Source organism: Bubalus kerabau, chromosome X (genome assembly GCF_029407905.1).
Source record: "Bubalus kerabau isolate K-KA32 ecotype Philippines breed swamp buffalo chromosome X, PCC_UOA_SB_1v2, whole genome shotgun sequence".
Classification (NCBI taxonomy): Eukaryota; Metazoa; Chordata; class Mammalia; order Artiodactyla; family Bovidae; genus Bubalus; species Bubalus kerabau.
The window spans coordinates 164,804,548-164,819,881 of record NC_073647.1 but is presented as its reverse complement, the minus strand read 5'-3'; the positions used below and the strand labels follow the sequence as shown (position 1 = coordinate 164,819,881).

At 49.7% G+C, this 15,334-nt stretch overlaps 1 protein-coding gene across 1 annotated transcript in view; it reads left to right on the top strand.

Moving 5' to 3' along the window:
* LOC129638586 (granulocyte-macrophage colony-stimulating factor receptor subunit alpha-like) overlaps window positions 1-9,622 on the top strand; it is a 36,636-nt gene extending 27,014 nt beyond the window's left edge. The window contains exons 10-12 of the mRNA XM_055563127.1: window positions 1,599-1,695; window positions 7,301-7,382; window positions 8,498-9,622. Coding sequence (XP_055419102.1) covers window positions 1,599-1,695; window positions 7,301-7,382; window positions 8,498-8,593 — 275 coding nt within the window. The 3' untranslated portion in view covers window positions 8,594-9,622. The remainder of the gene's footprint in view (window positions 1-1,598; window positions 1,696-7,300; window positions 7,383-8,497) is intronic.
* Window positions 9,623-15,334: the final 5,712 nt, after the last annotated feature.

The following is a 15,334-nucleotide window of genomic DNA, read 5'->3' as shown; positions in this document are numbered from 1 at the left end:
TCGGGGTATAATCACTCTGATAGAGTTTCTCGTTGTATTTTTGACTATTCACAGATGGAAAATGTGCCCTCGTTAGGAAAAAATAATTTTGCAGAAGGAAATGGCAACCCACTCCAGTATTCTTGCCTGTGAAATCCCATGGACAGAGGAACCTGGCGGGCTACAGTCCATGGGGTCGCAAAGAGTCGGATGCAACTGAGCGACTAAAACAGACAAAGGAAGATAGTTTATTGTAAAGAGCACTTATTCTAAATGACTCGTGAAATTAAAGCTTAAGGATAGATGAGAGGGGACTTCTCTGGTGGTCCAGCAGTTAAAATCTGCCTTCCAATGCAGGGGATGTGTATTTAATCCCTGGTCGGGGAGCTAAGACCTCACATGCCTTCAGGTGAAAAGCCCAAAGCATAAAACAGAAGCCATAGGGAATTCCCTGGCGGTCCAGTGGCCAAGAGGCTTCGCTCCCAATGTTCAATCCCTGGTCATGGAACCAGATCCCTCGTGCCGCAGCTAAGCCCCAGCTATAGTCAAATAAAGGAGTAAACATTAAAAAAAATTACTATTGTAATAAATTCACCAAATGGGAGGGAATGAAGTTTACAACTGTTTGCCTGGCACTGTTCATCCTATTCAGCTATTGATCCTTTTTTCTGTCCATTTTTAAATCGAATGGTCTTTAGGTTGCTATGTTCTAAGAGTGCTTTAGGGGTTTTGAACATGGTCTTGGGCTCATCTCTTGTCTCTTGTTCAGTCGGTCAGTCGTGTCTGACTCTTTGCGACCCCATGGACCACAGCACGCCACGCCTCCCTGTCCATCACTGTCTGCTGGAGTTTGCTTAAACTCATGTCCATCGAGTCTGTGATACCATCCCACCATCTCATCCTCTGTCGTCCCCTTCTCCTCCCGCCTTCAATAGCATTAGGGTCTTTTCCAATGAGTCAGCTCTTTTCATCAGAAGGCCAAAGTATTGGAGTTTCAACTTCAGCATCAGTCCTTCCAATGAATGTTCAGGACTGACTTCCTTTAGGATGGACTGGTTGGATCTCCTTGCAGTCCAAGGGACTCTCAAGAGTACTCTCCAGCCTCACTGTTTGAAAGCATCAGTTCTTCGGCACTCAGCCTTCTTTATGGTCCAACTCACATCCGTACATGACTACTGGAAAAAACTGTAGCTTTGACTAGACAGACATTTGTTGGCAAAGTGCAGTCTATTGTCTCACAAACATTTTCTGTGAAAGCTATGGGTTAGGGTACTCTCGTAGAGTTCCCTTCTTATGAGGCTTCTCTGGTGGCTCAGATGGTAAAGAATCCACCTCCAGTTCAGGAGACACAGGTTTGGTCCCTGCTTGGGGAAAATCCTCTGAAGGAGGAAACGGCAACCCACTCCAGTATTCTTGCCTGGAGAATCCCATGGACAGAGGAGCCTGGCGGGCTACAGTCCGTGGGGTCGCAAAGGGTGAGACGTGGCAGAGAGACTAACACTTTCAGTTTCACTGGCCGTGTTTCCTCGTCCGTGAGCCCGTGAGCTGGCTGCGTGAGAACGGCTGCTGCCCCTCGCCTTCGGGGTCCCTGGCATGTCCCCCCGCCCTGTCTTCCCCAGGCTCCGAAGAAGCAGAGTCCGGCCTGGTGCATATCTACGTTCTGGTGGTCCTGGGGACTCTCGTCTGTGGCCTGACCCTCGGCTGCCTTTTCAAAAGGTAACCCCGGGGAGTCCCGGGTCGGCTAACCCCCGTGGCCACTGTTTGTTCTAAAGTCACCCCGCCCCGATCGGCTTACAAAGATGAGAAGGCAGCCTGCAAACACCCTAGGCGGTCCAAGCCGCCGTGTAGATTTTCCACAGGAAAATTTGTCTGGGGAAAACAGTATTGACTTAAAAAAAAATTGCACAATGTGAATGTCGCAAGTTTATGTTTTATTTGGGGCAAAATTAGGACCACACGCTTCCCTGGGGGCTCAGATGGTAAAGAATCCATCTTCAATGCGGGAGACCTGAGTTTGACCCCTGGGTTGGGAAGATCCCCTGGAGGAGAGCACGGCAACCCACTCCAGTATTCTTGCCTGGAGAGTCACATGCACAGAACAGCCTGGAGGGCTACAGGCCACGGGGTCGCAGAGAGTCGGCCGCGACTGAGCGACTGAATAAACAGCGGAATGAATGAAGGATCGCAGCCCAGGACACAGCGCCTCGGATAGCTCTGAGGAGCTGCTGCAAAAAGGCACGGAAGGCAGGTTGGGGTATATGTGATTTCGCTGAAGGGGGATTTCACGCAATCAAGCATATATGTATTTTTTTGCAGAAGGTCTCTGCTAGTCACGGGGAGCAGACATGACCAGGAAGCGTTTCATTGCTTGTCTAGCTATGAGGAGATGCAAGAGTTGGGCTCATAAAATGGGTTCCTGAGAATATCTATTTGAAGACCTTTCCTGCCAGTTTTTTTTTTTTTTTCTCCAGAGCACAGAGTGTCTCATGTCTGCTCTCCACCCTGAACTTCTTTCAGGAGATGACTGAAGGTCAGCAGCTGCAGAAGCAGCTGGTTTAATCCTTGTAGAGGTAGATGAAGTTTTGAAAGTGAGTCACTCAGTCGTGCCCGACTGTTTGCAACCCCGTGGACCGTAGCCCGCCAGGCTCCTCCGTCCGTGGGGCTCTCCAGGCAGGAATCCTGCAGTGGGTTGCCATGCCCTCCTCCAGGATCTTCCCGAACCAAGGGTCAAACCCAGCTGTCCTGCACTGCAGGCGGGTTCTTCAGCGTGTAAGTCAGCAGGAAAGCCCCCTTACAGCTCAGCTGTGCTCCAAGTCCCGCCTTCCGCGTTTTTCGGAGCATCTGAAATCCTTGGAATGTCCCTCCTCGACAGACTTCTGTTTTCCCGCAGCGTGTTACTCAGCCCCGGCTCCCAGGCCACTACAGGCGACGACCCCCACACACACAGGGATCCCTGCTAACATCCTTCCTGTCACGTAAGCTCAGCAATCATGCAGGCTCTCTCAGTACACCCCGGAAGGAAGCCTGGCACGTGCAGAATAAAGCTTGCGAGCTCTGCAAAGCCACGGGGAGATTTGGCTCACGGGGAGACCCTCCTGCAGGGCTGTGGGTCCCATGGGTGTCCACCCGGGTCCTCTTTGTCAGCAGGCACCCCCCGCCCCCGCCCTGGTTGGGCGGCCTGTGTCTCCCCGGAGACAAGGGGAGACCCTGAGTGCCTGCTGCAAGAAGATGCAAAGCATCCCGGTTTTGGGGACACGGGGAAGACCGTGGGCAGCCCGACCACGGACGGTGTGGACAGGAACACATATCATGTTTTAACACCAAAGACTCATCTTAATCAAAAGCTATGTGACTTCCTGTGGTTGCCGGAACCAGTGACCACAAGCTGGGGGGCTTAAAACCACAGACATCCATCCTGCCCCAGTCCCAGGGACCAGACGTCTGAGGTCAGGGTGTCCCAGGGCTGAGTTCCCTTCAGAGGCTCCAAGAGAGGGTCCTCTCAGCCTCTTCCAGCTTCTGCGGGCTCCAGGCGTCTGCCCCTGGGCTGGTGGCCGCCTCCCTCCCGTCTCCACCTCCGTCTCCACGTGGCTTCTCCTCTGTGTCCGTGTCTCTCCTCTTCTGTGTTTTATAAGGACCCTGTCCCTGGGTTTAGGGCCACCCCCCTCCAGGAGGACCTCATCTCAGACCCTTCACTCCATCACAGCTGCAGAGACCCTATTTCAAAACAAGCTCCCTTTCCCAGGCTTCGCGACTCGAGTGGATCTTTGGGGCCAACGTTCAGCTCAGCACAGCATCTTATGAGGTCACACAGTTGCTTCCTTATCGTGAGACCGAAAATAAGTGCCCATGTGTTTGTTCAGCACCACTGGGATGCTGGGGCACCGTGGAATAGCCCTAAAAATATGTGCCATCCACAGCAAACTGGTCAGTCTGGAACCGTGGTCTTCAAGGCTGGATATCTCTCCTGGCCTTTTAACACCGGAGAGTGTGGATTCCTCCAAACTGCTCAAGACTGGGCACACACCACCACTACCGTCTATGCACCAAGACAGTGAATGTTCAGTTCAGTCGCTCAGTCGTGTCTGACTCTTTGCGACCCCATGGACTGCAGCACGCAAGGCTTCCCTGTCCTTCACCAACTCCTGGAGTTTACTCAGACTCATGTGCATCGTGTCGGTGATGCCATCCAACCATCTCATCCTCTGTCGTCCACTTCTCCCTTTCTCAATACTCTGGTTTTGCGTACTCAATACTTCAATACTTCAAATTGAATACTCAATACTTCAAAGACAGTGAATGAAGGTTCTGGAAAGACCTTCCCACGCATTTCTTAAGTACATCCGCACAGTCTATTATATTCTCCAGAGTGTAAGATTGGAGGCCGTCCGTCTGTGATTTTTTTTTTAAGATTTTTTTTTTTTGGTGGATCATTATTTTTTCTTTTAAATGTCTCTCCTTTTCTTTTCTTTTTTTTTTTCGGACTTTGAAGTTTTTATTTTGTAAATTGAAAAAAGTAGGGAAAACCACTAGGCCATTCAGGTATGACCTAAATCAAATTCCTCACGATTATACAGTGGAAGTGAGAAATAGATTTAAGGGACTAGATCTGATAGATAGAGTGCCTGATGAACTATGGACGGAGGTTCGTGACATTGTACAGGAGACAGGGATCAAGACCATCACCGTGGTAAAGAAATGCAAAAAGATATAAACATCTGAATGCAGAGTTCCAAAGAATAGCAAGGAGAGATAAGAAAGCCTTCCTCAGAGATCAGTGCAAAGAAATAGAGGAAAACAACAGAACGGGAAAGACTAGAGATCTCTTCAAGAAAATTAGAGATACCAAGGGAACATTTTATGCAAAGATGGGCTCGATAAAGCACAGAAACAGTAGGGACGTAACAGAAGCAGAAGATATTAAGAAGAGGTGGCAAGAATACACAGAAGAACTGTACAAAAAAGATCTTCACGACCCAGATAATCACGATGGTGTGATCACTCACCTAGAGCCAGACATCCTGGAATGTGAAGTCCAGTGGGCCTTAGAAAACATCACTGCGAACAAAGCTAGTGGAGGTGATGAAATTGCAGTTGAGCTATTTCAAATCCTGAAAGATGATGCTGTGAAAGTGCTGCACTCAATATGCCAGCAAATTTGGAAAACTCAGCAGTGGCCACAGGACTGGAAAAGGTCAGTTTTCATTCCAATCCCAAAGAAAGGCAATGCCAAAGAATGCTCAAACTACCGCACAATTGCACTCATCTCACACGCTAGTAAAGTAATGCTCAAAATTCTCCAAACCAGACTTTAGCAATATGTGAACCGTGAACTTCCAGATGTTCAAGCTGGTTTTAGAAAAGGCAGAGGAACCAGAGATCAAATTGCCAACATCTGGTGTATCATGGAAAAAGCAAGAGAGTTCCAGAAAAACATCTATTTCTGCTTTATTGACTATGTCAAAGCCTTTGACTGTGTGGATCACAATAAACTGTGGAAAATTCTGAAAGAAATGGGAATACCAGACCACCTGACCTGCCTCCTGAGAAACATGTATGCAGGTCAGGAAGCAACAGTTAGAACTGGACATGGAACCACAGACTGGTTCCAAATAGGAAAAGGAGTACGTCAAGGCTGTATATTGTCACCCTGTTTATTTAACTCATATGCAGAGTACATCATGAGAAACGCTGGGCTGGAGGAAGCAGAAGCTGGAATCAAGATTGCCGGGAGAAATATCAATCACCTCCAATATGCAGATGACACCACCCTTATGTCAGAAAGTGAAGAGGAACTAAAAAGCCTCTTGATGAAAGTGAAAGAGGAGAGTGAAAAAGTTGGCTTAAAGCTCAACGTTCAGAAAACGAAGATCATGGCATCTAGTCCCATCACTTCATGGGAAATAGATGGGGAAACAGTGGAAACCGTGTCAGACTTTATTTTTTTGGGCTCCAAAATCACTGCAGATGGTGATTGCAGCCAGGAAACTAAAAGACGCTTACTCCTTGGAAGGAAAAGCAGAGACGTTACTTTGCCAACAAAGGTCTGTCTAGTCAAGGCTATGGTTTTTCCAGTGGTCATGTATGGATGTAAGAGTTGGACTATAAAGAAAGTTGAGCACCGAAGAATTGATGCTTTTGAACTGTGGTGTTGGAGAAGACTCTTGAGAGTCCCTTGGACTGCAAGGAGATCCAACCAGTCCATTCTGAAGGAGATGAGCCCTGGGATTTCTTTGGAAGGAATGATACTAAAGCTGAAACTCCAGGACTTTGGCCACCTCATGCGAAGAGTTAACTCATTGGGAAAGACTCTGATGCTGGGAGGGATTGGGGGCAGGAAGAGAAGAGGATGACAGAGGATGAGATGGCTGGATGGCATCACCAACTCGATGGACATGAGTTTTGGTGAACTCCTGGAGTTGGTGATGGACAGGGAGGCCTGGCGTGCTGTGATTCATGGGGTCGCAAAGAGTCGGACACAACTGAGCAACTGAACTGAACGGAACTGATAGCCCATAAACAATGTTGCGATAGTTTCCGGTGGATAGCAAAGGGACTCAGCCATACATACACTGTATCCCTTCTCCCCCAGCTCCCCTCCCATCCAGGCTACCATGTGACATTGAGCAGAGTTCCCTGTGCTGTCCAGCAGGTCCTTGTTGGTTCTCCATGTTAAATACAGCAGTGTGTCCATGTCCATCCCAGACTCCCTGACTATCCCTTCTCCCCATCTTCCCACTCCCTCGTAACGATAAGCTGGTTTTCTAAGTCTGTGAATCGCTTTCTGTTTTGTAAGTAAGTTTGCATCATTTCTTTTTAGATTCCGCATGTAAGGGAAGCCACACGCTATTCCTCCTCTGTCTGACTGACTTCACTCGGTACGACAATCTCTAGGTCCATCCATGTTGCTGCAGATGGCATTGGTTCATTCTTTTTAACGTTGCATAATATTCCGTTGTGTGTATGTACCATGATGTCAATCATTTTTAAACTTTTTACTGAATTGGTTACAATAGTGCTTCTGTTTTATGGTTTTGTTTCGTTTTGTTTTTGTCTGCGAGGCATGTGGGCTAGTACTTCCTGACCAGGGATCGAACTGGCACCCCAGGGCCCGAACTCACACCCCCTGCCTTGGAAGGTGACGTCTTACCTCCTGGACCTCCAGGGGAAGTCTCCCCTTCTATGATTCTTAAAGGAAAGTGTTCTGAAGACGTGAATCCAGAGGGCGTGTTTGCACTTAACATGGGAGTGCCTCTCCTCTGGGAGCCGGGACAAAAATGTGGGCCTGTCCGTCTCCTCTTCATCTCGTTTTTTATCTCCCCAGGTTCCTCAAGAGCCACAGGTTATTCCCTCCGGTTCCACAGATCAAAGATAAATTGAATGATAACCATCAAGTCGACCACGAGGTATTTCTGGGATGAGTGAGGGGGGAGCCAGGATGGACAGGTGGGGAACGGTGAGCCCAGAAGCTCGTCTGTGCTCAGCCAAAGCTGAGGTCCACAGGAGGAGGCTGGAATCCCGTGTCCAGCTCGCTGGCTTTCTCCGGGGTGGAGTGGGGAGGGGGTTGGGGGTTTTGTCTGCAAGCTGTGTCCAGGGAAATTAGCCAGGTCTTGGAGAAGGAGGAGGAGAGAAGGGGGAAGATAGGGATGGCAGAGAGACACAGAGCAGACTGAATGGGGTCCAGCCAGATCTCTAGCACACAGGATGAAAAACGATAAGGAACAGGAGACAAGAGAGACAGAACGAGATCCAGCCAGATCTCCAGGGGGGCAGCACACAGGATGAAAAAGGACACAGGGCAAGACAAACACCCCTGCCCCCGATATGTAGGGCTTCCCTGGTGGCTCAGATAGTGAAGAACCTTCCTGCAATGTGGGACACGCTGGTTCGGTCCCTGGGTTGGGAAGATCCCCTGGAGAAGGGGAATGGCAACCCACTCCAGTATTCTTGGGCTTCCCTTGTGGCTCAGATGGTAAAAAAATAAAAATAAAAAATCCACATGCTATGAGGGAGATCTGGGTTCGATTCCCTGGGTTGGGAAGATCCCCTGGAGGAGGGAATGGCAACCCACTTCAGTATTCTTGCCCAGAGAATCCTCATGGGCAGAGGAGAGCCTGGTGGGTTATATACTCCATGGGGTCACGAACAGTTGGACACAGCTGAGCGAATAACAGTTTCACTTTCAAATGTGGGAAACCCTCCCCTGCACACGGGTTCACCTGTCAAGCCCGTCTTCCCGAGGCGGGGACTGTGTCCTCCTCTTCCACGTTCTGCCGTCATGCCCTGGTGGGTTCCCCGGGGAGGTCTAGGGCCCCGCGACACTCTCCTTCCAAGCTGTGAGCTCCGTGCAGTCCCAGCGAGTGTGGTACCCGAGTCTCAGATGTCCCTCCCCTGGCTCATCCGCCGCCGACGAGCTCCCACTCGGACACCAGGCTCCCGTTTCTGTCTCTAAACCCTCCACCTGTGTGGCTCCTCCGGGGGCTCCTGGGGAGTTGACATCCCTGCCTTTCTCCCCCATCAGATGCTATGGGAGAAGTTTACACACGAAACAGGAAAACATGAGAAGGAAGAAGTCTTAACCGTGGAGACAGTCTCAGAAGCCCCAGCCAAACTGTGACTTCCAGGCATCTCATACCCGGGACTTTCTAGAAGCTGTTGACTTTTTTTTTTTTTAATATTTTTTTAACATTTCTTAAATGTTTTATTTACTGTTTTCGAATGAAGCTTTTTTAAATTGTTGTGAGTGTTTGTATAGCTTTCTTTTTGTTCTTTGAACGAGGCTTCCCAGGGAGTCAGTGGTAAAGCACTCGCCTGCGAATCTAAGAGACTTGGGTTCGATTCCTTGGTCAGAAAGAACCCCTGGAGAAGGAAATGTCAACTCACTCCAGTATTCTTGCCTGGAGAATCCCATGGACAGAGGATCCTGGGATCCTCTATGGGGTCATGAAGAGCTGAACATGAATGAACAACTAAACAGCAATTTTTTTTTTACTCTAAAAGATAATGTCATTTTTCTCAAAGGTGCTTTTGTAGCTGGAGGGATGTTTGGATGCCTTTCAAATCTGAACAACTGAATGCACCTCTCAGCGCCTCCTGGAACCCCATCCCTTCATCACACACAGGTGTCCAGACTGCCAGCGGCTGCTGGGGCGGGAACGCCGTCTCCCCTGCCTCTGCTTCTACTGGCGGACAGAATACGTCCTCCTGTTTTGGTTTTTTTTTTTTCCTGTATCAGCTACAGTTTAGAAAGAAATGAGTTTCCAGAGGCTACTGTAACGGGACCTCCATGATGGACTTGGCGTGGCAGCAATCTATCCGTTAACAGTTCATACGGTCTCCTGTGTAATTCTTTTAATGGTCTCTGTGATGACCTGACCCCCGGGCGGGCGGTCCACGACCCAGTCTCCATCTCGGGATCCTGCCATTCATCACCGCTGTTAACTCCCTTGTGTCAGAAGGCAACCTGTTTGTGGGTTCCGGGATTTAGGATATCGTTGGGGATGTTATTTTGTCCACCACACGGGGAGGGGACGCAGACATCCTTGGGGACATTTTTCTGTCCACCGCACGGGGTCCCAAAGAGGGGAGCTTCACTGAGCGGCCGTGATGGCTGAGCCAGGACATCCCCAGACCTGCAGATTCAAACGTCACCCTCTGGGCATGGAGGCCCCTTTCCCCCCACCCTCCCACCCCCTCATAACATGTGCTGTGCATCCCTCCTGTTCCCCTGGAATCCTCCACCAAAACCAGCTGAGTCGTATATTTTTGCACAAACCGGCAAAGCCTTTTTTTTTTTTTTTTTTTAACTCCGGTCTTTTTGTGAGCTTTGTGAGCCATTTTAGCCAATTACCCAGCCCCACGGAGGGGGGTCTTGGGAAGCCTGACTTATAAGCTGGTTGGTCAGAAGTCTGGGCTGCCTGGGACCCCCTCCCCAGGAGGGGTCAGAAGAGACTGGGATCAGAAGCCTTGAAGAGCCGATTTTTCATGCTGGAAAATGACCTGGAAGCTGAGACACAGCCAGGTGAAAACGCATCGGGGCTAGAGATGATCTGGACACAACAGCTGTGCCAGTTTAACACGTGGATGTTACAGAACTCAGGAAACATGAGCTATTTGCGTCTGTTGGTCTGCTTCTGTTTGTACACAAATGCCTTGTATTTTATTGTTATAGATTCCAAAAGGATCGTTGCCAATGGGGAAAGGGAGGTAGGGTTCGTGGAGGGGAGGGGCGGGGTAATTTAGATGTTTGGGGTTAAAAGTGTGACATGTAAATTGATTAACGGATATAAGGTGTTCGACGTAAAATAGATAAGCAACAGAGATTTATGGTATACCTCAGGGAATCAGATAATCATATTTGATATCATGTCAGACGCTATAATGAAAAGGCGTCTGAAAAAATATATGTCTCCATAAGGGAATCAGTGTTGTAAGTCAGCCATGTGCTCAGTCGCTCAGTCGTGTCCGAGTCTCTGCGACCCCATGGGCCGTAGCCCGCCAGGCTGCTCTGTCCATGGGACTCTCCAGGCAAGAATACTGGAGTGGGCTGCCATGCCCTCCACCAGGGGATCTTCCCAAGCATCAAACCTCTGTCTCCTGTATTGGCAGGCGGATTCTTTACTGCTGAGCTATCAGGGAAACTATACTTTAAAATTAAAAAAAAAATTTAAAGTCACTCTAGAGGCTTCCCAGGTGACTCCCTGGCAAAGAATGTGCCTGCCAATGCAGGAGACATGGGTTCGATCCCTGGGTCAGGAAGATTCCCTGGAGGAAGGATAGGCTATCCACTCCAGTATTCTTGCCTGGAGAATCCCATGGACAGAGGAGCCTGGGGGGCTACAGTCCGTGGGGTCTCAGAGAGTCAGACACGAGTGAAGGACTGAACGACAGCAAGAAGGTTATTCTAGTGAGAAAAAGAAAACAGTTCTTCAACCGGACGCCCCTGGCATGGAGAATCTGATGCCCCCAACTCCCCTCCCCATCCTGTCCCCCTGAAAGGCCTCCTCCCAGGCTCCCGCTTGGCAGTGAGGCTGCCAGCCCAGCTGTTCCGTCTCTGCCGCCCAGGAGGCAGCTGTATACCCTCCCAGACCTGTGGTTTGCACCACGACGCCCCTGCAGGAACCAGCGACCGTGGAGTTGAGAGTGTCGGGAACTGGTGTCTGCAGTGGTGCCCGGGAGGATGAGGAAGCTGGCACAGCTGGGCTGGTGGGGTCGGTCCTGGAGACCCCAGCCGCCTCCTGGGTCCTCTCCGTGAGGGAGGGCGCAGAGCGAGCATGTGCTTCCTGGGGGCCCCTCTCGGGGAGGCTCTGCAGCTGGCTGAGTTGTGTCCTTAAATAGACAGCTGATGCGCTCATTTAGGACCAAGTTACCTGGCATGGATGCATGGAGCAGGGTCCGTTTCAGCATCATGGGATCCCCGGGGGCTGGGGGGGAGTGGGCGCTGGGAGGGGTGTGTGTGTGCATTAGTCCCTCAGTCGCGTCAGACTCTCTGCGACCCCATGGACTGTGGCCCACCAGACTCCTCTGTCCATGGGATTCTCCAGGCAGGAACGCTGCAGTGGGTTGCCGTTCCAGTATTCTTGTCTGGGAAATCTCATGGACGGAGGAGCCTGGTGGGCTGTTACAGTCCAGGAGAGGGAGGGAGGCAGAGAATAGTTCCCACCCCGAGGGAGCCACCTCCCAGGGAAGAAGCTGAGACCATGTCACGTGGAGAAGGAGGAGGAAGTGGATTGCGTGTGAGTGACATTGGTCTTTGAATTTGAACTTCCCTCCAACTTGCAGCTTCTTCCTTGTTGTTATTCAGTTGCTGAGTCCTGTTTGACTCTTCGCGAGCCCATGGACCACAGCACGCCAGGCCTCCCTGTCCATCACCAACTCCCGGAATTTACTCAAACTCATGTCCATAGAGTCGGTGATGCCATCCAGCCATCTCATCTTCTGCCGTCCTCTTCTGTTCAATCTTTCCCAGCAAAAGGGTCTTTTCAAATGACTCAGCTCTTCGCATCAGGTGGCCAAAGTATTGGAGTTTCAGCTTCAGCATCAGTCCTACCAATGAATATTCAGGACTGATCTCCCACCTGCAGACCACTGAAGGCTCAGCCACACCCTTGCTGGTGGGTCAGCTCTGCTCAGTGGCGGGGAAACTGTAGCAGTCAGAGTTTGCCAGAGAAATAAGATGAACAGGGTGGAGATTTGTGATACATGGGTGGACAGATGGGATAGACAGAGAGATCGATAGGGAGATGGGTAGAGAGAGATGGTAGAGAGAGACAGATGATAGACATAACAGAGAGGTAGGTAGAGATGGTAGATAAGGAGGTAGACAGATAGATAGGCAAATAGAGAGGGTAAATATATAGGTAGAAAGTGAAAGTGAAATCGCTCAGTCGTGTCCGACTCTTTGCGACCCCGTGGACTGTAGCCTATCAGGCTCCTGCATCCATGGGATTTTCCAGGCAGGAGTGCTGGAGTAGATTGCCATTTCCTTAGATGATAAATAAATAGGTAGACAGATAGGTAGGTAGAGATGATAGACAGATAGGCAAATAGGTAATAGAGATGATAGATAGATAGATAGACAGGCAAATAGACGTGATAAGCACAAAGGTAGATGTAGATGATGGATACAGATGGTAGATGCACAGACAGGTACACAGACAGATAATCGGGAGGTAGACCCAGATGATAGATGGACCAATGGGGAGACAGACAGATGGACAGGTAGACAGAGACGATAGACGGGTAAGTAGACAATAGGTAAATAGGTAGATGGTAGGTATAGAAGGCAATGGCATCCCACTCCAGTACTCTTGCCTGGAAAATCCCATGGACGGAGGAGCCTTGTGGGCTGCAGTCCATGGGGTCGCAAAGAGTCAGACACGACTGAGCGACTTCACTTGCACTTTTCACTTTCGTGCATTGGAGAAGGAAATGACAACCCACTCCAGTGTTCTTACCTGGAGAATCCCAGGGACGGCGGAGCCTGGTGGGTTGCTGTCTATGGGGTCGCACAGAGTCAAACACGACTGAAGCGACTTAGCAGCAGCAGATATAGACAGAAAGATAGATATGGGTAGATAGGTAGACAGAGATGCTAGATATGTAGATAGAGATGATAGGGAAAGAAGGAGACAAGTAAATAGAGAAGATAGGGAGATGGGTACATACAGATAATAGACTGGTAGACCAATACGTAGGCAGACAGACAGATAGGTAAATGGAGATGATAGGTGGATGGGGATGATAGATGAATAGAAAAATAGGTGGGTAAATAGACAGGTGGGCAGAGATGAAAGTGAAGTCACTCAGTCGTGTCCGACTCTTTGTGACCCCGTGGACTGTAGCCCATCAGGCTCCTTTGTCCGTGGGATTCTCCAGGCAGGAATACTGGAGTGGGTTGCTATTTTCTTCTCCAGGGGATCTGCCCAACCCAAGGATCGAACCCAGGTCTCCCACATTGCAGGCAGACTCTTTAACCTCCGAGCCACCAGGGATGCCAGGCAGAGATGCTAGATAGACAGATAGATAGATAGGTGGGCAGAGATGAAAGTGAAGTCACTCAGTCGTGTCCGACTCTTTGCAACCCCGTGGACTGTAGCCCATCAGGCTCCTTTGTCTATGAGATTCTCCAGGCAAGAATACTGGAGCGGGTTGCCGTTTTCTTGATCTGCCCGACCCAGGGATCGAACCCAGGTCTCCCACACTGCAGGCAGACTCTTTAACCTCTGAGCCACCACGGAAGCCAGGCAGAGATACTAGATAGACAAACAGGTAGGTAGATAGGCGGATAGAGATGATAGATAGGTCGATAGAGATGATACATAAATAGACAAATCGGTAGATCAATAGATAGGTAGGTAGAGATGACAGACAAATAGACGGATGGATGGATAGATGGAGACGATAGGTAAGTAGACAATAGGTAAATAGGTAGATGATAGATTGACAGCTTTTAGGCAGATAGATAAATTGATAGGTAGATGGATAATTGGTAGATGATAGAGATGAGATGTAGGCTGTGGATATACAGAGAGATTTATATATGTGTGTGTGTGTGGATATATGTATATATAGGCAATGGCACCCCATTCCGGTACTCTTGCCTGGAAAATCCCATGGATGGAGGACCCTGGTGGGCTACAGTCCACGGGGTCGCTAAGAGTCGGACACGACTGAGCGACTTCCCTTTCACTTTTCACTTTCATGCATTGGAGAAGGAAATGGCAACCCACTCCAGTGTTCTTGCCTGGAGAATCCCAGGGATGGGGAGGCCTGGCGGGCTGCAGTCTATGGGGTCACACAGAGTCGGACACGACTGAAGTGACTTAGCATTAGCATATAGATGTATACAGGGAGAGAGAGAATCTTATACAGCTGGCCCTCCATACCTACAAGTGCAGAACCCAGGGCCATGGAGGGCCAGCTGTATACATATGAAGATAGATATACAGATATCTATCTATATATAGAAAGAGATACAGCTACACATATCTATCTGGAGAAAGGTAGACACACGTGGTGATGGATATGCATAAGGATGGAGAGACATTGATTTCCAGGAATTGGCTCGTGCGATTGTGGGGCTGGTGACTCTGAAGTCCGCAGGTCAGGGGGCCAGGCTGGACACCCAGGAGTTGACACTGCGGTCTGGAGACAGAATTTCATCTTCTCTGGGAAACCCCCAGTGTCTGCTTTTAAGACTTTAGCTGGAATTCTCCGGTGGTCCCGTGGTTATGACTCACTGCTTCGAAACGTGCAAGGGGCGACGTTTCGATCCCCGGTCAGGGAACTAAGATCCCAAATGGTGTGCAGTGCGGCCAAATTAAAAAGAAAAAGAAAAAAATAAAAGGTCTCTTCACCTGATTAGACGAGGCCCACCACCACCTGGAGCTTCTTCTCTTTGCTGCAAACCCCCCATTTTAAAAAAAACCTTCACCTGATTAGATGAGGCCCACCACTACGTGGAGTGTTTTCTTTGCCCCTGATTAGACAAGGCCCATCGCCACTGGAGCCTCTTCTCTTTGCTTCAAGCCAGCTGGTTGTGAAGTTGAGTCACACGTACAAAACCTGTTCCCAGCCACCCCGTGGGGGACGTGTGCGAATGAATGGGGCTGTCACCTGGACAGATGGACTCATGAACGGACCACCCCAGGAATATGTACACCACATCCCAACTGATAGCAGGGTCTCACCATCCACGTGTCCCCGGTAACAGATGCACCTCTTGCCTGCTGCAGGATGTTCATAGTAGGGGGCTCACAGGAAAATGGGGGAGGTGGAGGAGAGGTCCACGGGCACTCTGTGCCTCCGGCTAGGTGTATCTGAAAAGCCAAACATGTGAAAAAATAAAATGCATTAG